Source organism: Haplochromis burtoni, unplaced genomic scaffold, assembly GCF_018398535.1.
Source record: "Haplochromis burtoni strain Fernald_Lab_line unplaced genomic scaffold, NCSU_Asbu1 Contig_91, whole genome shotgun sequence".
NCBI lineage: Eukaryota > Metazoa > Chordata > Actinopteri > Cichliformes > Cichlidae > Haplochromis > Haplochromis burtoni.
The window spans coordinates 835373-861594 of NW_024582452.1; the positions used below are offsets into that span (position 1 = coordinate 835373).

Consider the following 26222-nt stretch of genomic DNA (forward strand, 5'->3'; position numbering starts at 1 on the left):
CCCCCCCCCACTGCAATGCAGTGAACCCTACGCTTCTTTGCATTAATGAGACGTGCAGCATAATCAGCACTTACCCTCCTTGTAACAGTCTTTCTCTCATGGTGAGGAAGTCCATGGGGTTCTTGATGATTCGGCGGTAACCTGGCACCAGTCGGGGATTGACAGGTTCAAGGAATGGCCAGGCGTCTGCATGAGCCTCCATCTCCATTAGAATGATCCTGGCAGGAATTTTTTTTAAGAGTATTAACACGAATCCCCCGCAATGTAGCTGTCAAAACATCTCAGAAGACTTTAAAATCATATCATGTAGAGCTGGTGCACTCATGGCAGGTGGGACTCACTCGCAGAAGGTGAGGTCGGGTTGGTTGCGTGTTGTCATGCGGCGCCGTTTAGCGCTGCTTCCTTCTCCGGAGTGACGAGAAGATGAGGGAGGTGTCGCCACGTCTTTGTGCCGTGTCGTCATTCCGCCACTGCGTCGTGTTGTCACCTCGTCCTCGGAGCTGTCGTCTTCGTAACGTCTCTTCTTCACCCTGGTGCGCTTTTTGGACAAGCGCAGTGAATCGTCTTCATCCTACAAAAAAGGAGAATATTTCTTAAAACGAAGCAATTTCAGGGATACGATCTTAAGATTGAAAAACGGCTCAAAGTGTTATGACGTCAAGAGTGAGAAGAGGAGTTCTCACCTTAGCGACACAAGTGGGACAAAACCAGTCTCCCTCTGGAATCTGGGTGATTTTAGGCCGCAAGCAGTACATGTGGCAGCCACGATCGCAGCCGTCGCACAGCAGCAGGCACTCATCATTGTCTCCCTTCTTGCAAACTTGGCAGGTCTTTAAAAAAAAAAGAAAGAAAGAAAGAAAAGAGAGAAGCATTTATCCCATAAAGGTTAGGAACCTTAGGAGTTTGAGAAGTATTTAGTGAAATTAAGTCCAACCAGGCATTTCTAAGATTTCTTACCACTTTAGTCACAGATCTCTCCCAAGCAATGGCCTTTTCCAACTGAAGTAAACACAGACACAGCTGGGGAGCACTACGGCAGCGGTCTAAAGCCTGACGCCATGTCCGCAGTCGAGACGTGATTTCACTTTCCAGACTGGAACAGAAGAAAATTAGTTAACCCCAAAAAAAGAAAAAAGTGTACCATATGAAATGTAGGATTCATTTATCCCATTTAGTCCAGGTTGTTTTTCTCACCTGATGACATCCATGGGATGCTCCTCTCCAGGTGTGGGAGTGAGAGGAGCGAGGCGCATCACTTCTGCGGGGTTCCAGAGCGGCTCCTTCAGGTAGCGTCTCTCGATGTTTCGCTCGAGGTTGGCTAGCCGCAGCACGCCCAGGTCCAGCGGGTGTGTGGCGATTCGCGGCAAGCCAGACCACTCCTTCTTGGTTCGCACGATCCAGTCGTCACGTGGGTCAGCGTCATGTTCGTAGTATTGGAGGTCATCGCGTGTGGAGTCTGGATCTGGGATTGTGTAGGGCTTAAAGGAGACAGAGATAGGAGGAATTTAAGTATCAGTGACTGACTTTAACACACATCGGGTTTCAACAGAGGAAATGTGTTATCAGTGTTTTAAGGTTTACCTGAAATTCGGCTATTGGTGCGTCTGTGGTTGTTTCAGCATCGGTCATAGCGCTCTGAGGAAGTGCCTTGAAAAAACAAAATAAAATAAGTTTTACTACAAAAAATAAAAAATCTACATGCACATTTGTTGTAACTTAGATACTTTTCTTGTTGCCATTTAAAGTTTACACATATTCAAACCTAAAGCTGCAACCTGGAGCATTGTATGAATTCTTTGACAGCAGAGACTCACATAAAGCAGGGATATCGAGGTCTGCAGAGGATATGAACTTCTTGTGCAAACATTTCCTGCTTTTATTTTCTTTAAATCACATTAATTCACTCCTGTTAAAGCTTTAAGAATACAGAGTGGTTCTGTTTTATTGTGTGGTTTTAGTTGTGATTTTCTACCTTCAAATGGAGGTCAGCAGCAATAACCCGCTGTTCCAGGTCCTCCACCCACTGTAGTGCGCTGATGTCTGTCTCCACTGTTTTCTCCTGCACTTGCCAGGGCTGCTGCAGAGCCTCTAGCAGAGCATCCTTCTCTTCTACCTTCAACTCAAAGATTGGGTCTAATTGGATGAGAAAATCTTAATGAGAACAAATATGGCACAATTATGGGAAAGCTCATAATGATCCAGTTAACAACATTCACCGTTAATCGGTTTGGTGCATATCTCGGCCAAGCTCTCCATGTGTTTGGCTAAATGCTTATGGAGCACCTTCTCCCTGATGCCTCTTGGATGGAGGGACTGCAAGGTGATAAACAGTTCCTCTGGGGTCTTGATCCACCACCAGCCACGCACCATTGCTGGAGGGGGGAAAGAAAAAGCAGCAAAATTAAACACATTAAACAAGTGAAAAAAGAAACCACAAACACAGGAAGAGTATGTCACCCCAGAAAACAGTGAAGGCCACAGAAATCTTCATGCATATTTATGGAATTCAAATAATTTCTGAGGTAAAACTGATACATTTCAGTACTTACATGCTGGGATAGGCTTGACCACTAGCTGTGTGAAGTACTGCTGTTCAAGCTCCTGGAAAACTGAGTTTGGTGGGCGGCCGCGGCGTTTTGCTGCAGCTCCACGGGGCCCTCTGCGGGCAGGACTGCTGCCTCTGCTGCCTCTCCTTCGCCTGCGAGCTGGTCTGGCAGGTGTGGCAGGAGTGGATGGAGCTGGAGGATTGGGAGTTGGAAGGAGCTGAGGGTTTGTTGGTGGAGAACTGGCTGGGACAGCACAACCAGGGCCTGTAGGTGGAATGTCCTGTAGTGCTGGTGGTGCTGGAACCACAGGGTCAGCAGGAGGTAGGCAAGGCAAAAGTGGGTCCGGCTAAGAAGGAGGAGATTATTGATTTTTACATTATACAGACTGTGCATTGTTGTAATATTTACTATCATCATTCTGGTGTCTAACCTGCACGAGTGGAGCAGTAAGTGCAGACAGAGCACTCGGGATCTGCGGGAGAAGTTTGGGGGGTGAGCTGGGTGAAGTGGGAGTCTGGAGCTCAGTCAGAGAGTTATCATCACACGGTTGTTTGGGGAGCAGGTTGAACCACTGTCCTTGCTTCTCTGCCATCTCTTTAACACTCTCCTCTGGTCGATTACCCTCTGGAGCTTCCCCTGCTGATGAGCATGTGCCATTCATCACTGCTTCCTGTGATTGGCTGAGCCAGCTCTGGAAAGCCGCTTGTGTGAGGTCTTGTGTCCCGCTATTTGGTGATCCTGGCCCTTCCTCACTCCGGGACCTGACGCTACTTCTACGCCGGCGGCGGATTTTTGCTGTGCGGAGGTGAAGCTCGACTTCAGGTTTGATTTTCCGGGGACGTCCGCGTCCTCTCGGCCTGCTCATGAGGGATGCAGTGCCCGGGAGGGGATCCTCCTCCTCCGCAGAGAAGGTCTGGGCCTGGCCTGGGGTCGCAGAAGTCGGAGAGGAAGGCAGAGTAGGAGGAGGAGTGGTTGGCAAGGGAGCTTCCTCAACTTTGGGCTCCTTTTTGGGCTCTTTTTTAAGGAAGGTGACAGGCACCTCCGCTATAAGGACTTCTCCAGAAGCTACAAGATAGAACAGTACGGAAATGCTGAAGTAACGACAGACAAGTCAAGGGTTTATAAAGCATAAATATTCGAGTTTAGACTCAGACTTACTCAGCAGCTCTTCAGGGCCCTCGACGAGAACTCCTCCAAGGTGAGGTAGGGCCAAATATCTGCGCCGGTAACGGTCCTGCCCCAGCAGTATAGCCCGCATGGAATGAGATGACTGTAGCAGCTTTTTACGGAAAAACGCTTGGCGCTGTGGAAGATTAAGAGCAAAGGAATATTTAATATTAAGCAACAAACATGTATACAGCACTGTGCCTGTGTCATATCAGCTTTACCTTAGTTAGCTTATCTATCTGCCTTTCAAGCTCTGGAATGCTAGCATTGGTAGGGCTCTCGCTCTGCAGCAAAGAAGGAGTTCAATTAGTCTCAAGTGCATGCATGATCGTGCTGTAGTTAAAACAGTAGAGCTGAAACATACATCACTGAGTTTGGGTTCTTCTTTGCGTGCACGGCGGTTCCCTCTCTCAAGGATTACACCACTCTCCTCCAGGCTGAGGTTCTCCTCCTCAGCTACTCTTGCACTACGCCTCCTCTCCTCAAAACACAGCTCTTCCTCTGAGCGTCCTGTACGACGTGATAGCGCCGCCTTCAGCCTGGCAGGAGGAAAACAAGTCCAACATTTAATACTGCTTGGATAAGTAGCAGAACTGAAAATAAGCGTTTAAAAACATTGATCTTACTTTCGGAGTTTCCCCTCAATGATCCACTTGTTCTTCCTGTAGGTTGTCATATTCTCCACTGTGTTGTCAATATCACTGAAATTTAAAACAAACACTGATCTTACTGTTTCTTGAGTAAACTCTCCCTTTAAGCAGTCTTAGAACAAGTAATCATCTTGAACATACTTGATCACAGTGTTACTGCTGTTAAGCTCTTCCACAAGGAAACCCAGGATGGCTGCCTTGGTGTCAGGAGGCAGGGCGTGAAATGGTTTGGTTCTCAGGGTGTTGCACACTTCTGTCTCATAGCCATGAGCTTCCAAAAAAATGCGAAGTACTTCTGAAACTGTGCTGCGGGTCAGCTCCAACTCAACCAGCTTTTCCCCAAGGATCTTTACAGACTGGAGATTAAAGAAAAACTCAGACTAACGTGTTTCCACCACATACCAAATGGGGTTACATTAATAAGCAGAATGCTTGAAGTGTATCACACACACACCTGATAATACGATGGTAGGCCTGGATCATGTAGTGCAGCCTCCACCAGCTTTATCAGTAGATCCTGCAGCTCTCCTTGGCTGTCACCCAGGCCCAGGAGGCCTTCCTGCAGGGTAGCAAGGCTGGGGATGTCCTTGGGTATGTTGAGACCGATCACCTTTCCATAACCGTGTAAGAACTCTACCACAGCCAGACAGTGTGCAAAAGCTGTTCCAGAAAGCACCACACCAGGAATACGGGACAGCTCCGGGAGGGGCTATTGGAAACAAAGTTCAAAGGTCACAAAACATCAGTTTTTACATCAAAATAAAAAAAAATAAAAAAATAAAAATTTAAAAAAGGGGTTAAATTAAAACTCACTTTGTGATCAGTGAGACACATATCCTCTGTGGGCTTCTTCAGCTCTTCGGCTATCAACTGCTGCCTCTTCCGCTCCTCCATCCGTCGCTGGGCCTGTGCTCTCCGCTCTGCTGCCCTCTTAGCAGCCAGAACAGCCTGAGCTGCAGCCTCTGCCTCCGCCTGAGCTTTAGCCAGGGCCTTGGCTTTACTCCGAGCCCCCAGCACCCTCTTACCCTGGGCCACCCTTTCCGTGTCAGTCTGCTGAACCGGTGGGGTGGGCTCAACCTTAATTGACCTCCTCCGGCCGAGATTCTTAGGCTCTGCAGCAGACTCTGATGCCGGCTGTGAAGCCTGTGGCGCTGATGGGTCAGTTGGTTCAGCCTTTGCCTCTAGGTGCTGGGCCTCTTGCTCGAGCTAAAACAAAAATGAATAAAATAAAATAAAATAAGAAATAAACACAAAATGATGAAGACGTGGAGGTGATAAAGATGTGCGTCTGAGGACACGAGTGTTAAGCATTTTTCTTTACCTTTGCTCTCTTTTTTTCATCTCTCATTTTCTTAATCTTTGCATCCTCCCTTCTCTTCATTCTTGCCTAAAAAAAACAATAAATAAACGGCACCAACAAAATCAGGATGATAAATGAATAGTGTAACAGATCAGGATTACAATCAACTTGATCTACATACCTTTCTTTTCATTTTCTTTTTGATTTTAGCCAATTTCTCCTTTTCCTCCTCTGTGAGAGCTTCTATTTTTAAACACAGGGAATTAAAAATTATTTAGTCACAGTAGAAAGAATGAGTTTATATAATGAGCAAAGACATTACGCACAACTTCTTTACTCACCCTTGGCTTCAAGTCGTTTAAGCAGCTTGGCATCAACCTTGCTAAGGAAATCAATCATCTTCGGTTTAGGAGGTCTACCGGGGCGACGGACCTGTCCTCCCTTTACCCCACGAACCCTGCGAGGTTTTTCTTTATCGGGATTTGGAGGTCGACCACGACGACCAGTGATGGCCATGATCATAGAGGGAACTTCCTCATTAGCCAGAAGGACCCACTTCACACCCTATAAAACACAGAGAAAACAGACTTTCAAAAACAATTTTCCTATATATTTTTTAAGCATTTTTAATACCTAAAGTTTAACTGTTGAGTATTTGAATACTTTATAGTTCTAATGTAAAAAATATACAGACCTCGGGAGTTTCTCTCTCTTCATAGAAGTCTCCAACAGGCATGCGTGGACTGAAGCTGAAGTGTTCTCGCGTGACCACACTGTCTGTGTGTTTCTTCAAGTACTGTGTCATTAAGTAATAAAGACACAGCCGGAGAAGCATGAGACAAAAATCCGAGTTTTAACATAATATAAAACCATAAATGAGAAGACCATGATTTTAAGAGTTTCAAATAACTTTTTAAGAATAATTAAAAAATTCTGGGAAATTCACCTTGATAATTTCTGGAAACTGTTTCATCCTCCTTCCACAAGGAGTATAGTACCAAGTTTCGCCCTTCATCCGGTTCTCCATTTTCTTCACACGAATCTCTCTCTTCCAACTACAATTAAAACAGCGTTGATCATTACAGTCTTGTCATACCTTTTTCCAACTAATTTAAGGATATTTTTGTAAACAACAAATATGAATTTATCATCCTTCCAGATATACGTCTGGTTTAGTTTGTTTACATCTAGGTTTCAATGGTATCACATTTGGCTAGCAAGGACAAAACCTCACTGAAAAATTGACATTGTTAATGAAGACGTTTTTATAATAATTTAACTTGACATCAGTTATTAAAGCTTCAGCAAAGATAAGTGTGCTCACCAAATCCAAACAGCGCTTCTGTCATGTGAATATTTGACTGTGTTGACTTAGAATTTTTTTTATATGACAAGTTCTGACTGAATTTGTGTCATGTAAAAGCTCAATAAACAGTAAAAGGAAACTTTACCCGTGCAGCAGAGGGAACTGGACCTGCTCCTCTGTTGCCACTCTTCGTCTGCCAGATTCACCTGTTCCAACAAACCAAAGGTTTACCATCAAACTCTTAAACAGTGACATCTTCTTTCAACAAAATGGCCTTTTCATTACCTGCAGTGGAGCTGTCGTCGTTTTCATCAGCATCATCGCCAGCTGTTTCTGCATCTTGTTTCTTCACCCTTTTCATCTTCTTGGCTTTCTCGACTGTTGCGCTGATAGATGAAGCGTTGGCCAAAACAGCGTCAATCGTGGCTGTTATTGGATCAACCTCTTCTGTGGAAGGCCCAGCCTCCCCAGATGTTTCGTGCGCATCAACCTTTAGAGACTTCTTTCTCTTTCTGCCCTGAGCTGGCTCCACATTAGTCCCTTCCTGTTCGTTAGACTTCATTTTCTCCACCTTTGGGGTTCGACCCCGAGGCTTCGGCTGGACCTCCTCTGGAGCTGAACACAAAAGAGAAAAAAAATATTGTAAGGTAAAATCTAATACTATTAGAATAGCACTCTGTTGGAAGTCAGACTGTTAAATACCTGCAGGTTTAATCCATATTGCCTTAGTAGTTCGAGGTTTGCGTGGTTTCCCTGGGGTTTTCAGATTTCCTCCGGCAGCTGGCAAAGTCTGATCAGTAACTTGTTGGAGTGGGTGTACAGCAGGGCTCTGTGCTGGGGTACTGAAGGCGATGAAGTTCTCATCTCTCATCTTGAAACTTGGTGGTGTCATTGTGTCATCGGCAGCGATTTTAGTATTAATGCCTCCAGATGAGTCTGGTGTATCATGTCCTCTGGGATCCCAGCCTGCTTCAGGTCCTGAGAATGAACAGAGCTCAAGACTAAGTAAGTGATGTTAGGCGTACAATTCCAACAGAGAAAAGAATATTCTGATAAAGAATAATACTCTATTATTTAAACTGACAACTTCTTCCTGTCAAATGATGCCATACTAGTTTTAATGATCAGAAAAGAAATAACTGTACCTTGCTGAGATGACACAAACGAGTGTGTGTTGGACACATCACTCAAATCAACAGGAGGCTCTTCAGTCTGAGAGGTGTTGTCTAGAGAAGACTCCATCACTGATTCTCCTGTAATTTCGCAGCTGTTCCTGGTTTCTTCTGCTTCTGAGGTCTCTCCTTCCCTGGTGGAGTCTAATGTGTTGTCTCTGGAGTCTTCCACAGAAAAGCTGCTATCTACAGAGTTGTCAAATATACTAGATGGCTCCTCTTCTGCGCAGGAAGTGTTGTCAAACTGAGAATTGCCCTTTCTCACGTGAAAGCTGTTGTCAAAGTGAGTCGAGTCCTCTATCCATGAGCTATCACCGCCTAAAAGAGAGGTCTTTTCTAAAGTAGAGTCGACACTGATTCCAGAGGGGGTGTTGCAGGTTGAATTGCCGTCATACTGAGAGGCCGGATGCGAAGAGTTTGCAAAGCTTGTCCTGCTAAGGTGTGGAGACTTTCTGAGAGGAGCTTGGTCTATCGTGCAGTCCTCTGCTGCCCAGACATCACTTGGCATGTGGTGATTTTCAGAATCTGTTTGCCCATTCTTGGGCTTTTGATCAGGAGCGAGTGTGGTTTGTAAAGTTTTCCCAGGAAGCTCAGAGAGGGATTTGGGTGGCTGACTTTCAGATTTATCACTCTCAGGTGCTTCCAGCTGTGGCATCCTTACCAGGCCTGAATCAAGCAAAGGGAGGTGTTCCTCTGCATTTTCATTTCTTTTATCAGCTAGTGCTTTCCTGTCCTCACAATGGCCATGGTGCTCAGACTTGGAAGGTGACTGCTTTAGCACACGAGGAGGAGCGGTGTTAGGAGGATGTCGCTCAAGGTCAGAACTTTGGACCACTCCAGAAGATGTACCCGTTACAGGAGGCACAGACACCAAGGCAGGAGGGCTGGGCAGGGGTGCAGTCCTGGAGGCTTGAGTGGTTAGAAGAGGTAGGGTAGACAGAGGTCTCACTGTAGGACTTACATGGTCAGTGATCGAGGGCAAATTCATGCCCCCTGGTGGTGATGAAGCAATGGAAAGACCCGAATCAACAGCTTGAGGAGTGTATTTCTGACCCTGCAGTGTGAATGCTGGTTCACTGCCAACTAGAGGAGTTTTTTCCACTGAAGAGGGTGATGCAGATGGCAATGAGCAAGGGCCAGGTGGTGTTAAGGTTGAAGGTCCCGATAAAGACATCTGAGATGGAGCTAAACCGCCAGATGAGGAATTTGCAGCCACAGAGTCAGAAATCAGTTTTGGGGGTCCAGGCTTTTCATTCTGACCTCCAGATGCATCAGAGAAACGTGGTGGCATCGAAGGTGGCTTAGATTCTTGAACCATTTGCCTCTCAACCAACAAGCTGGGTGCAGAGTAAGTAGATGCAGACACTATGGAAGGAGGCGACTGTTGTACAGGAAGTCCAGAAACAGTTGCAGGCTTTTGATGAAATGCAGACTCCAATGATGAAGAGACTGAAGAAACTGCTGCAGGTCTAGACAAACTATCAGTCGAAGCAAGAGGTGTAGACAGCTTTGAAGGTGATACAGGAAGCGATGAGGTGGATGAAGACCCCACTAACAGATGCTTGAATCCTGCAGGTGATATATCACTCATGCCAGGAGGGGGAGGCCTGAGGCCTTGAACCATCAGGGGAGCAGCTGTTGGAGATGGGGCAAAGGATACACTGGGAGGTGTTGATATTTGTGGTGCAGTAGATTCTACATCAGGAGACGAAATTATAGTGGGTCCAGCCTCAGATGTAGGAGATCCAGAGAAAGCAGGAGCTGCAGACACCTGAGGTGGTGTTGAGGACTTGGTTAAAGAAACAGATGTATTTGCTGTAGCCACAGAGAGCTGCGACTGAGGAGGTGGGTTAACAGCTGGATCTCTGACTGGGGAAGACATTTCTGGGCGCTGAGCTGCTGGCTGTTCCGAAAGCTGACGATAATCACTCGGAGGACCCACATGAGCAGCAGGAGGTTTGGATTGGTGACTATCGGTCTTGGGTAGCCTCTGGGCAACAGGTGACCTATCACTGCCGTTGTAGCTTGTGTCTACCTCCCTGACAGTTTCCCTCGTATGCCCTAAAATAAGGAGGGAAAAAAAACATAGCAAAACTGTTAATATAATGCGAGATTGTTGTACACTGAAACACATGGTTTTTATTCTCATACTAAACATAGATAGTGAAAATAAAAAAAATAATAATAATTTCGACTGATCAGACATTAAACATAGTCAAACATTGGCACCTGCTGGTTAAATAATGTCACTGTCCCCAATAATAAATAATGTCAACGAGTGACGTAATACTGAACACCGTATTAACAAAGACCGGAAATATTTTTTGTTTTATTATGAATTAAACACTTTTCCAGGAATTAAAAGGTGACTCATTAAATTGCAATATTTTGTCTAAATACATTTGGCTTTCTGATTACCAGGACAAAACATCAGCTGTTTCTGTTGGTCAAGTAATCAATTCACATTTAACAACTAACACAGTCTATCACAGTTATTTGTATCACTCAAAAGCTGTCATTAAAATGAGGAAATAGACTATACACAGATTGATTAAATTGATTAAATGAGGAAATCAAAGCACTACAGGTCCCAAAAATTTAGAACTAACTAAGTCCAGACAAAAAAGGTAATATTTAATCTTTGCTGAAACTGCAAAAAACAAAAATATATTTAAGGGTCACCTTGCATTGGAGAGGACATCCCCACATTGCTAGAGTGGGGGCTCCGTTCCCTGCTGTGGCCCTTTGGAGATCCACTATCCTGCACAGCTGATGGTGACATCATTTGTGCCGAGGACATCCCCACGGGCAGAGGGCTGCCAGTGCTCCCTCTGCCTAAGCTGTGGTGCTGAGGGCTGCCACGTGGAGGAGTGAAATTCTGAGAAGCTGGAGGCATCATCTGAGCCTGGGCTTGTGGCTGAGTTTGCTGTTGTGGTGGCGGCTGCTGCTGCTGCTGGGGTGATGACAGGGACGGGTGCTGGGGCTGATGCTGGTAATACGGCATCCCATTCGGCATCATGCCGTAATGCTGTGGTTGCTGGTGCTGCTGGTGGCGGTGGTGTGGGAGAGGCTGGGAGGAATGGAAGTGTTGTTGTGATGCCTGATGAGGGGTTGCCTGTAAGGACTGCTGCTGGTGATGCTGTGGTGGTGTAATCCCAGGATGTGCTTGACTCTGGTAGGTCCCATACATGCCATGGGAATTATAACTCATCTGCTGGGTGCCAGGGTTACTCCTGTTCCAGTACTGGTTCCCCGTGAGAGGCATGTTCGCTGGGCCTGCCACAGGGGCCTGATGGGAGCTTTCTATCCCCCCATTCAGCTGGTACTGTCCATGACCCTGGAACTGGTGCTGTGACTGAGGCTGAACCATCCCAGGTGTAGACTGCTTCTGATGCATCCCATGTGCAGGAGAGTTGCTCACAGCTGGGCCATACTGAGGGTGCCCTCCCCACAAGTAGTCATAGCCCACGCTGCTCTGGTGGTGGTTGCTCAAGTGTGGATAAGGGGCCGATGGTGGGTGGGAACCAGGGACACTGGATCCGAGTACAGTAGTGACGCCATTCACATTCATTTCGCCATTCATATCTGTTAGTAAGAAATACAAGTTGAAAAAAAGCTATAATGGTAAAAATCTGTCTCTGAGTCACTGAGATCTGGGGCCTGTACTGCAAAGCAATTTCAACATACCCAAGACATCATTCCCTTATCTGGTTTCACACTTTGTCAATCAGGCTAAGTGGTCACAGTGGTCAATATGGTTACCAACTCCATAAATCAAGCCAGGGTTTCCCAATCTAGCTATGACCATGTGCACATTAAAAGGGTGACAATGGCAGCATTTGACCAATCATCCACAAATCTACTGAAGGTAGAGTACTGATGTTACAAAGGAATAAAATTAAAATATTAAAAAAACTATAAGGAGTTTTAACACATAATATAGACTGAAAGCAGTGTGTGGGCATGTGAGAGAGGAAAAGGATAGTATTACAATTGTTGTATGAACGTGTGCGGACTTTAAGTGATTTGGTCAGTAAGACTGGAAAAGGCCCAGTATGCCAAAAACATCTGGCCTAACTGAAGCAAGAAAGAAAAGCTGGAAAAAATGCTGCGTAAGTTACCAGGCGTTTCAGTATTACAGTCCATTCAATGTCAAGATGTGCTTAAGACACTTCTAGCTTTCTCTTTCAACTGCAGCCCAAGTGATGTCAAGTGTTTTGAGAAGAAGGAAACAGCAAACACACAAAAAAATTCAAACCGGTCAGGGTACTTTTTCCTACTTGTAGTTTGTGGAAATGTCATCAGTTTCATGGCTTAGGTGAGCACCGCATAAATATATTAAGGATAATATAACAATAAATATCATTGCAGGAAACAAAAAAACATCAGGAATAATAAAGTCTCACCTGAAGAAAAGGGAAATCTGAGTTTCTTAATTGATGTTCAGCAAATAAAAGCAAAAATTTCAGTTTCTAAAACCTGTAGGTCTTTTCTCCAAAGAAATGCTCTAGTGATGAATTCATATACCTGATGTTGTCTTATCTTGAACATAAACCGCTCTAGCAGGTGAGTTCTGCACTATAAGTTACCAAGGTGATATATTCCAAGTTGAACAACAATCCTACCATTGAAAACCCAGGGTTTTAACCCTGTAGTTCTCAGTAAGAACTCAGTAAGCCCCCTAATCCCACTTTATGGTAAAGGCCACAAATTTTTTTTATATAAACAGTAAGGTTCATTTTATTCTAAGGTGCAGAAATACTCACTCTTCCCCTGCTGAGGAAAACTCATGGAGGACCCGTTAGTATAAAGAGAATCCCCTGAGGAGAGTTTCAGTCCTGAGTTTGCTGAAGAGTGAGTGCCATAGTTGAAATGATTATTTGAATCCATCTGAAAAACATCAAAAATAAATAAATAGTTAATTTATTAAATGTATTCATTCAGTCTGCTACCTAATGTTAATCTACAGTATGACGTATGGAAGCGGTGCAGGTACTGAGCACGGGTTAAATGTGTGAGAATCTGCATGACCAAATGGCTCTCAAACATATTATTTAATTCATTTTCGCTTCTTTTCGTGCACTTTTGAAGGCAGTCGACGCTACGTAATGCGTGCTATTTCTTCCACGAAATGTCTTTCCTCGGTGATTCTGGCAGCTGCGGCTTGTGACAGGCAGCACCATTTCGCTCCAACAACAACCGTCAAAATGTCGCAGCCAGCAACAGCAGATGCCAGGCCCTAGCGAGTGTAATGGACAAACGGGATATTACGATAGAAGCTCATCATTACCGCTGATGAGGCACTGCTGCTGCTAACACGAGCTCAGGCTCTTCAGGTCTACGGTGATAAATGTACGGCCCAGACACAAACAGTCTGAAGACCCGGCGGCCTCAGCTCAATAACAATGGGAGTGATAATATTTCACACCGTGAGGCCTGGATAATTGTTTTCTACGCCACTCTCCGTTTAAAGGCTGTCTGCAATGCATAAATAGCCTTCAGGACACTTGATTTCCTATTTCAGTAAGGCCGTTGCAATAGCAGGCGTTAGCTTGTCGCGCTAGCTGCGCTCTCAAACGAACAAACCCCCATTTCTACCACTTGCGAGTCAACTGAGCTAACCATTGATAACGTTGGATACAAGTTCAACTCTTCAAAAAGCCATTCAGACAGTTTATTTTAACGTGAAATTCCGTGCGAAAACCCACCCCGCTCCAGTTCCAAGGTTATTTAGCTAAATCATCACAAAAGAGCCTAGCTAACATACGCTAGCCACATAGCTAACTTAATAGCATCCTTTACGTTTATCCAGAGTAAGCGCTGCGATGTTAGCTCATAGCCGGGTAGCAGGTACCATAACCACGCTACGTTGGATCCATGATGCCCATCAGTGATAGAGAGCTCCGCGAACGAAATAAATATCCACCGGTCTGCCGGTAATGACCAACATCAACCCCCTCATCAGGCTCGCTAGTTAACAGATGGAGGCGTGCTCCCCTTTTGTTCACGGGCTAACGTTAGCTAGCAGCCAGATGAAGTTACATTGTTTACGCTGCGAGCACAGACAATTTTCACAGAGCATCACGATCCTCCCACACTTCCACCGTCCAAAGTTTCCCCGATATTTCTCTAAAAGCGTGTCCGACCTTTCAGTCCTCGGGTCCCGAAGGCGCAGGTGTCTCTAAACGTTCTTCTTAACGGATGTGCGGGTGAAGATGGCAAGGCGATAAATAATAAACAACTATTCCCCTAACCTTTGGGTTTTAAATTAGCAAACATGGCTGGTGTGGTCCGGTGCAGCCATGATCACAGAACAGAGCGAACAGGAGCAAATGTCCCAACAATAACTACGTATGCATCCGGTTACATTTGTTCACTAAATTTCACCCAAAAAAAAGTAAATAAATAAAACTAAACAAATACAAAATAAACAAGGACATTAAACTATAAATTCAAATAGATAAAAGCTCAAACTTAGCAATAATGATAGTAATAACTATTATTATTGATAATTATAATAATATAGGAATTATTATTATTAGTAGTCAATACTAACAATAGTATCTGCTATTATAAGTAAAAGAATTACCAACCAAATGCACGTAAAACATGAAAAATAGTTCCTTTTTATTGTGAAGAATTATAATAATTTTATTGCATTATTATTACAGATGTCTAGAATTGAAGCAGCATTAAAGAGACAAAGTTAAAATAATTTACTACATAATTGCTATGGTTAATTGACATATATTTTAAGTTAATTTTGTTATGTTATTGTCTTTTTATATATTATTATCATTTGATGATATTTTTTGTTTTTGCAATTCATATTATCTCTATATTGTTCAGATTTAATAATATTAATATATTCCTCGTTTTTACTTGTGTGTGTTGAATAGCAAGGCTTCTGACATATAATCCGTCCACTATGTAAAGGCATCTTTATGATTACTTTAAATGCTTCTAATTCTGATACTTATTGCTTCAATAGTATGATCGCAATTAGTATGTGCTTGTGACATTTATCATGTCTGAAACGCCTTGGAGGAAAATAAAAGTAAGTCAGTCAAGCAATAGCTTCATTTAGAGAAGCATAATTATTATCATTACATCATCATGGTAAAGATTATTATTACAATATTATTAACCTTGAGCCTTCCAGTCTTCTTGAGTGGAAAGTTTCACCAGTCATCGTGAAACACTTTCATACATATTTGACCAGTTATCTTTTAGCTTTATCTCAATCTTTATCTTAATTGACATTCACTTGAAAAACAAAAAAGATTCAAAGATTATTAACTTTCAGCAAAGTAAGTTTTTAGAAGCTTTTTTCCTCTCTTGACGTCGTACTTGTACCACAGTTTTTGTTATTGCAGAACTCTTTAGTGGGTTTTAATTCATTCATATGACTGCCATGTCTCTCTTTGTCTCTCATAAACTTTCTGTATATGAGAGCCACGCTTTTATTTTAATGCGCTTCAGGGTGAAAACAGGAAACTCATGTTGCTTATTACCGTCACCTTCTGCTGAATGACAATCAGTGAGAAATTCAGGCCCGAAGAGGAAGTATGCTAATATTCTGGGCCGAGGAGCCTGAAGGCTTCAGGGTCATAGCGCCGAAATACACAGGGGTAAAAGTTACAGTTACCCCAAATCCTACTCAAGTACAAATACTCCAGTACAAGGTAAATGACGTGTGGGCGTTTTGTATGTTAAAATGATGTAATTATGCGTATCCCATGCCGGCTGATCCCAATGCAATTCACTGATGCCCCCTAAAGGTCTTTTATAATATTTCTCTAGTTTAGGAAGCTTCACTGCCATCCACCTCCTTTTCTTTGCAGTAAATTATTTAGTGCATCATACACCCAGCAATCATTTTATAGTTGAGCTTAAAATACACACTCACTAACTCCTTTGTTAGATATGTATAGCATCTCATTTTGCCTTCAGAACTGCTTTAATTGCAAAGATTCAGAAATATGCTGGAAACATTTCTCTGGATAACATAACAGTTAGTACAAAGGAGCCCAAAGTGTGCTATGAAAATGTCACCCACACCATTACACCACCGGTAGCGACCTGAGCTACTGACATAAGGCACGATGCATCCATGCTTTCATGATGTTTATGCCAAATTCTGACTGTCCCATCTGAATGTCATAGCAGGAATCAAGACTCATCAGACCAGGTAATGTTTTCCAGTCTTCTATTGTTCCGTTTTGATGAGCTCGTGGGGATTTTAGCCTCAGTTTCCTGTTCTTAACTAACAGGAGTGGCAACCGTTGTGGTCTTCTGCTGCTACAGTCCATCTGTTTCTAACAGATGTGTTGTTTGTTCAAAGATGCTGTTCTACATTCCTTGGTTGTAACAAGTTGTTATTTGAGTAACTGTTGCGTTCCCATCAGCTCAAAGCAGACTAGCCATTCTCCTCTGACCTCTGGCATCAACAAAGCCATTTCACCCAGACAACTGCCACTGACTGGATATTTTCTTTTTCCCGGACCATCACCTAAGATGGTCTGGTGTAAGTTTGTTATAGCTAAAACAAAACAAAAAAAGAAAACTAGATGTGGAAAAAAAAAACCAAACATTTTCAATAGCTAAAATTAAATAAGAAAGAAATCTCACTGAAATTATTTTGTGAACTTGGAAAATTAACTAGTTTCAGTCTTTGTCAATTTGGTAAAACTTTGTCACTTCTTGCCTGATGAGTCTTTGATGGAGGTGTTTGGTGAGACTTTGGTTTGCTGGAGGTCTACAGGACTGTGAGAGTTAACTGTGTTCAAAAGAAGTTCTACATTTTTATTGCAGTATCTTAACAGATTTTCCCAAATCTTGCCTCTCGTATATGTTCTCCATATAGTAATATCAAAAAAGAGATTAACTAATAAAAACTAAAGTAAAAGGAAAATTTTTCAATACAATAAAAACTGAACTGAAATGACAAAACCCAACCTTGCAACTAACACTCAACTAAAAGGAGGAGAAAAAAAAAAAAAGAGTCAAAACAAACTAAAATAAAAATTGGAAAATGCAAAACTACAACTGGTCTGGTTTGATGGCAAGATGGTTATGCAGAAGAATCCCTTGGACCAGCCTTTCTGACACTTAAATCCTCTCATTGTGAAGCTCAGTCTGGACTTCAGCAGGCCATCCTGAGCATATCTACATTCCTGAATTCACTTAATTCCTGCCATGTGATTAGCTTATTCGACATTTGCATTAACAAGGAGTTAAACAGGTGTACCTAATAAAGTGGCAAGCGGATCAGCGAGACTGTGATAATTTATTTTCCCCGATGCATTTTCTTTTTGAAAAAATCTGATGCATTTATGAAATTTACCTCCTCCCCCAGTGGTCCCCCAAAATTAAACTCAGTCTACTATAGTTGGGCAACAAACATTCACATTATAAACTTGACAGAGAATAATTGCACCATCCCTGCTGTATTCATTTGCATCCGATTCAAATAAGAGTCCAAATTTGCACAGCCTGAACTTCCAATGATTAGAAGTCGTCCCAAAACGCCGGTGATATTGGCAGGCTAACTCATTAACCCTGACACCTCATATCTAAGAAAACAAAAAGCATTTAAAAATGATTCTTCAACAGTTTATTAGAAAGATGTAGACAATAAAAAAAAAAAAAAAAGAATCCCCACTCTAATTCAACATTACTGGTCTCCCTTTACAGTTTATTGACAGTGCAAGTATAATTTGGTCATTACATGTCGCCGTATCGTTCAATCACGCTGCGTTTTTCAAGCCTCTTTACCAGCTGCAAAATATGTCAGCTCACTTGTGCAGTCTGACACGAGTGTGCATGTTAGGTGGTATAAAGACATAGTCCATATGTTGAATTCATTCAGATTAATAAAGTACAGTAGGTGATCACTGGGAAGATGCAAATATGCCTGGAATGAGTTCAGAAAATTCCAATTTTCTTTCTTCTTTTTAAACGAGCATTAAACAAGAAGTAAAGGGAAACATGTAAGTTGGAAGGTTAAGCTACTGAAACAGTCTTCTTGGATCTCTAATTCACCGCACATGAGAGATGCTTGAAGAAGAACCCAATTGGTAAATTTGCCTAATTATTTTCTTAAACAAAAAAAACAAATCATGAGAAACTACACTGGTCGACTACCTTAAAAACCACAACATTAGGAATGGTTGTGCCTAATCAGCTTTGAACCAATTCATTTGAAGACAGACTGTCAATCTCTTTAACACACATTGCTCAGTTGAGGACAACTATACAGTTTTTTTCCCTCCAACAAATAAGGTGTGCTTAGTTGTAATATTTAACAGTAAAACAAGATATCCAAAAGGTGCAGTACAGCAAATGGAAGTGGAGATAGCTGCTCTGTACAATACCATGCATATCAACCTTCAGTGAACTGATTGGTCAAAGGTTTGGAGCTGAGGCTATGGATTTAAATATGGCTACTGACTCATTATGTACAGTTGTTTGTCACTGCCTTCAGTTTCAAGATATACATTTGTTAATAGTCTTCTCTGTTCTGTTCTTCTGTTTTCTCTCCAGAGTTTTATGGTCTTCTACTCCAAATCTGGCATTTCTGAAAGCAAAGTGAAAAGGAGACATTAAAAGTTGATTGAAAATAAAGCTATAAGTGTAGATGCTACAGAAGCTCAAACACTTACTCTCATCGTCACTATCTGCAGATTCATCCTGAAAGAAAAAAAATAAGAGACCTGTGAAATCGATCTTAGGTTACATCCACAACCTCTAGTGTCACCAATTAAAATCTCCCTTATCTATAAATATAAGATCAATCAAAGAGATGACTGAAGAGGAGGTCTTACATCATCTGCACCGTCTAGATCAGGTAGGTCATCCTCTCCTCCCATGTTGTTCATCATCTGCAATATAAGATTAGCAATTAAAGCCACATCATTTAAATGCCAACGAGTCGAAGACAGATTGATTTTTTTCCCCTTCTTTCTCATGAGATTAGATTTGAGGCATGCATTAATCAGTCAAAACAGTTTTGTTTTTTTAAAAGCAGATCCATTACACTTATTCCAGCCCTTTATATGAAAATATACATGGTTCTATATTGTCTTGGACTCTACCAGAGTACTTTTGCACAATTTATATTCAAAATGATCATTCATATTAAAAAAACAACAAAAACAATGGGAAGTGGGTGAGTCCAGGGTTACTTTTCCCAACTTCTAGGTGCGCGACTGAAGCGAGTACCAATGAGAGCTGGGGATACTGCTGATTAATGTATGACAGGTTTGTAAATACTTTACAGGGTTACCTAGGCAACTGGAGCCTGGAATGTCCACTAGCAACCAACAGTGACAGACTGATACATGATGAGCAAATCGCTTCCTGGGTGGACGCCCTATATTTATTTAGACTTAACCTCTCAGTGAATTCATCAAGATTCAAGACTAGTTAAAAACAACTAAAACTGAGTATTTAGAGCAGTTTGAAGCTTTGATGTTTAACAAACAGGAGCAACCTGAAAATCTGCTGACCTCATTATTTGAAACTTTGTTTAATATGACCATTTACCAGCATCCACCATTGTAACAGTACATATGGCCGAACATAAACACAATGGTTCCACTTTATAGCAATAGCAGAGCAGAAACAACTTGTTTAGTTTATCATTTACAGACACGGGTAGTCAACAGATTTCTGTTGTTATTAGACACACTAGTAATAAAATAACCTTTCAACCAATTGCACATAGGTGTCACGTTTTTAGATTCAGAAAAATGTGCAGATGATGGGAGACTTCAACCTATGCAGATCTGATAAGTAGTATAAAGTAGGGCTGTGCGATATGGCCAAAATCTCATATCCCGATATAAGACATCTATCGTCCGATAACGATATAAATCACAAAAATGTAACATTTTCTGTAAATTCTGTGAATCTCGGGTAGCTCGACATGCGTGAAGTGTTTCCAGCTTGGCGTCGTGTACTTGGAGTCGAGTGTTTTAACCGATGCATGAAACGATACATTTTTAGACATAAGTTGTAACGGCCGCCGTTTTCTTTGTGAGTATTTATTACACGGCGTGCTGCGGGGAAAAAGCCTGTTCTAACGTTTGAGTCTAAGGTTTATTTTTTAGCACCTGGCGGCTCTTTTTTGCTTCTCATCCGTAAATACTCTGCATCTTTCACGTGATTCGGTTTATTTTGAAAAGTCTCAACAGGATCTTGAGGTTTATTGTGAAAGGTTTATGTGGAAAATAAACAAGTGGACACACAATGGTTTTACTGTCGTTGTTGCTAACGACAACGCATAAAAACAGGCGCTTGTCCGTCCATAGTGTGGTTATATTAAAAATAAGAGAAAGAGAACTGTAAGAAATTAATATAGCCACTACAGTGACCATCAAAACGGCGAAAGAAATATTGCCATAACACGAAACAAACGATAGCGTGAAATGAAACGACAGACGTTTTTATATCGTCATCCGATAGATATCGTTATATCGAACAGCCCTAGTATAAAGTATGTTGAAGAAGGTCATGTGGGGAAGTAGGTTAAAGTACAGGAATTTTCACCTGGAAGAGTCGAGACTAGAGTCTGCAAGAAGTCGGCCTAAACCTACTGTTTTTAGGAGGATGACATGACTGGAAGAGAAAAGAGAGGGCTACTTTCTATGTCTCTGGCATTTGTTGGCTTTAGCTGAGTTTATTTAGACTAAAAAAAAATAAAAAGGGAAAAAAGTATTTTTACAGTCAGGTACCCTATATCTGCCTTCAAAGTTGTTTCTTTTGCTGGTTCAATTTGAAACCGTCTGTATTAAAGCTTTGTATTAGCCTCATTACGTGAAAAGTGTTTTTTAATTAAGTACTTTTCAAATATCAAGTATGATTTTATCAAAGCGCTTACATCTGAGAATTGATCGAAGTTGCCCATCTCCTCATCTGAGTCGTCCTCCCAGTCTTTCCAATTGTTAAAGTCGACACTGAGCCAACTCAGCTGTGGAAACAAAGTCAACATTTTTTTTTTTTAAATTGCTGTCGTTGCTTAAATCTGAATATTTTTCAGATGTCCTCACGTGTGGCAGACCTTCGCCTTCTCTTTCGTTAGCCTCGGCCACGCCTTCCCTGGCTGCGCTTTTCGTAGATAGCACAACACTGAGCGGTCTGTGCGTTTGTGTTTGGATTCCTGGGTCGAGGTTTAAACAGAGCACAGAAACAAATGCGGTCACTCCTGCGTTGTGTGCAGTGAATAAATGTTTTATAGCATTTCTGAAAGCGGTCAGTACAACTTACATTTTCATCAATGGCATCGAAAAGGTTTATTTCATTCTCGTGCTTCACATTGTCAGTTCCTCCAAGACAGCTGCAGGGAACAAAGACACATACTCACTATAAATATACCATATAAGAGAAGGTCCAACAAGAAATGCACAGATAAATGTAGCCAGAATTAGGAAAACTCACCTGAAACCACACTTTGTTTTATCAAAATTGACCTTAACATCTTTGCTGTCTGCTACACAGAACTCTATAAAAACAGAGTCCCTCCTGTCGTACCACTTGGCAGTCGCTGGATGCCTTTAAGAAAATGAAGGACATGAGAAAAGAAGAAAAAGCATGCAACTCACTTTTATCCTTTAAAAGTTCGGCTTTTCAAGCCTTCAAAAACAACTTCAATGAAAAAAAAAAACAATAAATAATCCGAGTGCTGGTGAAGAGACAAGACAGCCTGTTATCAAACCTCCTTTGTGTGAGGTTGCTGTAAAGAGCATCAAGTTACACACACTGCTCCAGTATCAAAAGTGAGACATCTGTGGATACTAAACTGTGACAAGTCACATTTACAAGCTGTTGTGGATGGAGGGGCACCCTTCTCAAATTTTCCTTTTAACTTTTTAGGGTATAATGTGAGCCAGTATTGCTAATTTTACTTAATGTGGTCTAGTAGCATGACAAGTTCTGAAAAGCTCATCTCTAACTTTGAACATGAGGGATGAACAGAAAAGCCATGTGCTTTTCTTTTTTTTAAAAAACACCAATGGATACAAATTAAATGATGGGTATATTTGGCTTCATTACCACACACTTCCACCTCAAGTAATTTTACAGAACACATGCATGAGCCTGGCTGACCTGCATCCATTAATTAAATGGTCTTTGCATGGAAGCTACAGGTATGTTTACTGCTCTCTTAGCATTGTGGTGACTGTCTCATTAGATAAATCCTCTTACAAACCCTCAATGCAGTGTGGGGTAGCTAGCTTTAAACATCGTTACAGCCCAAACAAAACCACTGATGGAGTCTGATTTTCTTTACAAATCTGAAATCTTGCCGCAGATCCGATGCTAATCTGATCTTAGCCTTCCAGAAGTCTTAATGAAGCTTCCTGTAGCCAAGCTAACAGCGGTGCCGCTACGCTAGTCGTGCCATGCGGTACACCTGACCCATGCTACAGCTAAAATAAACCGACTCTTTCGCCAATGAAGGATAAAGCGGTCTGCTATATTAGCCTTGCCGATACACTGTGAGGTTTTACCCAGTTTGTAAGGCAGCGAGTCACGCTGAGTCCCTACTTCATTGAGGCCATGCCACCCTCCCGCCTTTCCAACAGCATGTTTCAAGCTGCTAAAGCTAGCTAATCATTCAGCCTGTACTATCGTACTTTCCCTCCACTGCGCCTTTACGTACGCTCCCCACAACTTACATGTCTTGGTGTGAAGTGAATTTCTTTATCACAGATAAAACAGCCTCGTGAAAAAGATCGGTGGCGCCTGTAAAACAAGAAGGAATGCCGTCCAACACACGGCCAAAGCAAACGCCTCTAGCCCCTGGACTCTACTCCGGATCTTATTGCGTATCCCAGGAACGGAATAGCAGTGCTGACGCACTCCGAGCGCACTAGACGTTTCTAGAGCTTTCAGCCACAGCTGCGAGTGATGCGAGAGAGGGCGACTACTATGGCAAGTCACTACAACCTGACTGCGGTCCAAACACCTCAAACGGTTTATCAAGGCTTATGAAGCTGCAGGATCCTTGTAGTATGTAACTGCAACTAGCAACTCAAATGCATGCAAAAATATAAATACAGATAGATCCATAAGTATTTTACTCTGACGGTTTTTTTGTTTTGTTTTTAATGATTTATTTTTATTTTGCCACCACAGTTTTTAAATCAAGCAAGATGTAGCTCACTTTCAGATTTAATTTAAGTGGTTTAAATGAATAAATATTTAAAAAGAAAAACTGTCTAAACACCTACGGACCTAATATCCCGACAATTTTACTTATAATATAAAACACTTGAGCACATATAATCTGTGTTAATATGTGCTCAAGTGAAAATAAAACAGACAGAAAATAAATACAATATAAAATATAGAATTAAAACATGTAAAAGGACATGCATAGTTTTAGTATGAAGTTTTCTTCTTTTTTTTTGTCTTTTTTTTTTACCAACCCGGTGGCAGTGTCAAACCCACAACCAGTTCTAAGTATTTCCACAAAAAAGCCCCCAAAACTGCAAAAGAACAGCAACACACAATTTTGTTAAGAAGTTTGTATTATTTTACTTAAAAAAGACTAAAAGATAAATAATACATAATGAGTTTTTGTTTTTTTAAACGGTGAACACCGAGTACGGCAGTCAAACGAGTAAAGCAGGGTTTGAAGCCATCGACCTTTTCAAAGAATGATCAGAAGTTGATAACACAGTCTAGAAAACTGGATAATGGTTGCAACATTATATCAAATACATTACATTCCAACATTCTGTTTATAAAGTCTTGCATATAAATCACAGCTGGGAAAAGAAAGCAGGTAAAATAAACGTGTTTTATTGAAAAAGTGGAACCATTGACGTCACCGATCATGGGAAGGGCTACCACAAGAAATTCACCAATGATTGGCTACTCACGAATTCTCCGGTTTCTGCTCATAATACCCTGTAATAATCGGTTCTCAAATATGTCCAAATGCGTTCTACTTCACATGTAGAAATTGTTCAACAGTAGCACAAGTACTGGGACTGTGCTGCTGGAAAAGCAGTTAAGTCTGTAGTTATCCTGCGAGGTACAAATAGTTTAAGTAATGGGAAAAAACCAAGCACCATGGAGCACCATTAACTCAAAAGGTGTTTTGATGATGGCCGTGAAAAGCTAACACCTCACTCTGAAATCTCCCATAGGTGCTCAGCTGGGTGGAAATCTGGATGTGGCTGTGTGGCTGAAAGCATAGCCTCCCTGGAGTCATATCCACCTTTTGCCCATCGCCAGCATGACCTTGGCTCCACAGTTGGTAATTAACAGTGCCAGGATGGTACAGTACCATTGTGGGATTTGTTTAGAATTTTTGTATAAGCCATATATATGAGAGCAATCACAGTGTCTTACTCAGTCTTTGTGCAAAGCTGTATCAAGATTGGTCTACTCATCTAGGGGAAGATAGGGAACATGCAAACATGTGCTATGATCATGAATGAGATGTTTTCAACTTGCTTTTCAAACATGCACTTTCCTCTCAAATCATGCTCTCAGTTAAAAAAGCCTTTGGAACTTTATCAGGTTATAATTTCTGTATTTAACCTTGTATGGGATTAATCTTTCAAACCTAGATTACTTTCATTACATACCCTAAATGTAGGTTTGTTTCTAACAAACTATAATAAAAACATATTTAGTGTTTAAGAAAGCTTGATTTTAAAAATAATACAATATTAGAATTGTTTTCGATTTTTTTATTACATATCTTTTTACATTGATGTAACTTATACATGGCTCCTAGAACTAATGATTTTGTGTATTTTAATTTTAGTCTTTAAATAGTTAAAAATGTTGTCAGTGCAAGATCACCAGTTAGGTAACTTGATATGAATCTCTTGTTCCACCACATCCTTGAGGTGCTGTACTGGGTTGTTATCTGGTGATTGTGGAGGCCATTAGTGTGGTGAATGTACTGTTATGTTAAAAAAAAACAAAAAACAGTTTAAGAAATGGCCTGTTATCCTGTTATATTATACTTAGCCTGATAGGGTGAAGGACACTGTTTCAGCTGAACTATGGACACGCACACACTTACACTGATAAGCACTCACACATCCCCCCTCCCCTTCCAATGCCTTCGATGTTTGTTGCCTCCTGGGAACACGAGGCGGGTTTGGGCCCGCGCTGGAGAGTCGGCGCAGTGGCAGGATGGCTGCTGTGTTGCCTGGGATTACTCCTTATCCCCTACCCAACCCTGTTGCTGGTCACGTGCTCTATAATGTTGTACTGTGGACATTTATGTGCTTTCTGTGCAGGAGTTTTTTGTTTCCTGTCTCATGCTGTCCTCCTGTAGCCCAGCATGAGTAGAGGTCTCTTTTTTTCCCTCTTGTACTTTTCCCATTGTAGTGTACATTTCAATGGTTTTTCTGTAATGCAACCGTTCTCTGACTTGTATCCCCATGTGAGGTCTGTGTTGTGTGTGTAAGGTCGGGGGGCGGGTTCATTCCACTGCAGAGCAACCTGCCACTGCATGTGGCGAATAAAATTTGAACTGAAACTGAACTTAGCTGCCATGCACTTGGCGTGATGAAATAGTGTTGAACAGGTGTACCTAACATAGTCACTGGTGAATGTATACCAACCATATTAATCACTGCTCAGTCTGCCAGTGACTTCAGCTATGCTTTAAGTATAATTTTGCGGCATTTTTTCTGCAATCAACAACTACTTTTAGCTGTACTGAATTTTCTTGTGCTTTTCCAGGGTCGGGTTGCGGGGGCATCAGCCTAAACAGAAACGCAGAGCTCCGTCTGTCCAGCCAGCTCCTCTCGGTTATCAAGGGGAACGTTGGGGTGTTCACAGGGCAGCCAAGAGATAAAAAAAAATCTGTCCGTGTCCTGGGTCTACCCATTGGTCTCCCAGCAGGACACACCCAGGAGGCGCCCAACATATTGGTACTCTATATTAGCTTAACAGTTCTACCTTATAAATGTCACATTAAAACACTATACACAAAGTAAAAAATATAAGCAGATACAAATTTGATTATAGTTGTCTCAAATGAAGCCGTCAGCAGTTCCTGAAAAAATAAATAAATCCTTAAATCCTTTAAGGTCTGACAAAAGT

The 26222-nt window shown here is 41.9% G+C and overlaps 2 protein-coding genes across 2 annotated transcripts in view; both read right to left on the bottom strand.

Moving 5' to 3' along the window:
• baz2a (bromodomain adjacent to zinc finger domain, 2A) overlaps positions 1-14479 on the bottom strand; it is a 16632-nt gene extending 2153 nt beyond the window's left edge. The window contains exons 1-29 of the mRNA XM_042222679.1: positions 14288-14479; positions 12908-13031; positions 10824-11726; positions 8115-10202; positions 7672-7947; positions 7255-7584; positions 7115-7175; positions 6610-6718; positions 6358-6459; positions 6005-6227; positions 5845-5906; positions 5685-5750; positions 5177-5569; positions 4818-5072; positions 4505-4719; positions 4340-4414; positions 4078-4252; positions 3935-3997; positions 3705-3849; positions 2977-3611; positions 2550-2892; positions 2217-2372; positions 1973-2133; positions 1582-1647; positions 1195-1478; positions 958-1093; positions 684-830; positions 342-571; positions 75-218 (exon numbers count right to left, since the gene is read on the bottom strand). Coding sequence (XP_042078613.1) covers positions 75-218; positions 342-571; positions 684-830; positions 958-1093; positions 1195-1478; positions 1582-1647; positions 1973-2133; positions 2217-2372; positions 2550-2892; positions 2977-3611; positions 3705-3849; positions 3935-3997; positions 4078-4252; positions 4340-4414; positions 4505-4719; positions 4818-5072; positions 5177-5569; positions 5685-5750; positions 5845-5906; positions 6005-6227; positions 6358-6459; positions 6610-6718; positions 7115-7175; positions 7255-7584; positions 7672-7947; positions 8115-10202; positions 10824-11726; positions 12908-13031 — 7967 coding nt within the window. The 5' untranslated portion in view covers positions 14288-14479. The remainder of the gene's footprint in view (positions 1-74; positions 219-341; positions 572-683; positions 831-957; positions 1094-1194; positions 1479-1581; positions 1648-1972; positions 2134-2216; positions 2373-2549; positions 2893-2976; positions 3612-3704; positions 3850-3934; positions 3998-4077; positions 4253-4339; positions 4415-4504; positions 4720-4817; positions 5073-5176; positions 5570-5684; positions 5751-5844; positions 5907-6004; positions 6228-6357; positions 6460-6609; positions 6719-7114; positions 7176-7254; positions 7585-7671; positions 7948-8114; positions 10203-10823; positions 11727-12907; positions 13032-14287) is intronic.
• Positions 14480-17817: 3338 nt separating this feature from the next.
• On the bottom strand, positions 17818-23074 carry ptges3b (prostaglandin E synthase 3b (cytosolic)). Its single transcript, XM_005926176.3, has 8 exons — positions 22823-23074; positions 21582-21695; positions 21411-21480; positions 21205-21303; positions 21025-21114; positions 18968-19024; positions 18806-18833; positions 17818-18720 (listed from the first exon to the last, which is right to left on the bottom strand). Coding segments are annotated over exons 1-8 (480 nt in total). The 5' UTR covers positions 22825-23074; the 3' UTR covers positions 17818-18700.
• Positions 23075-26222: the final 3148 nt, after the last annotated feature.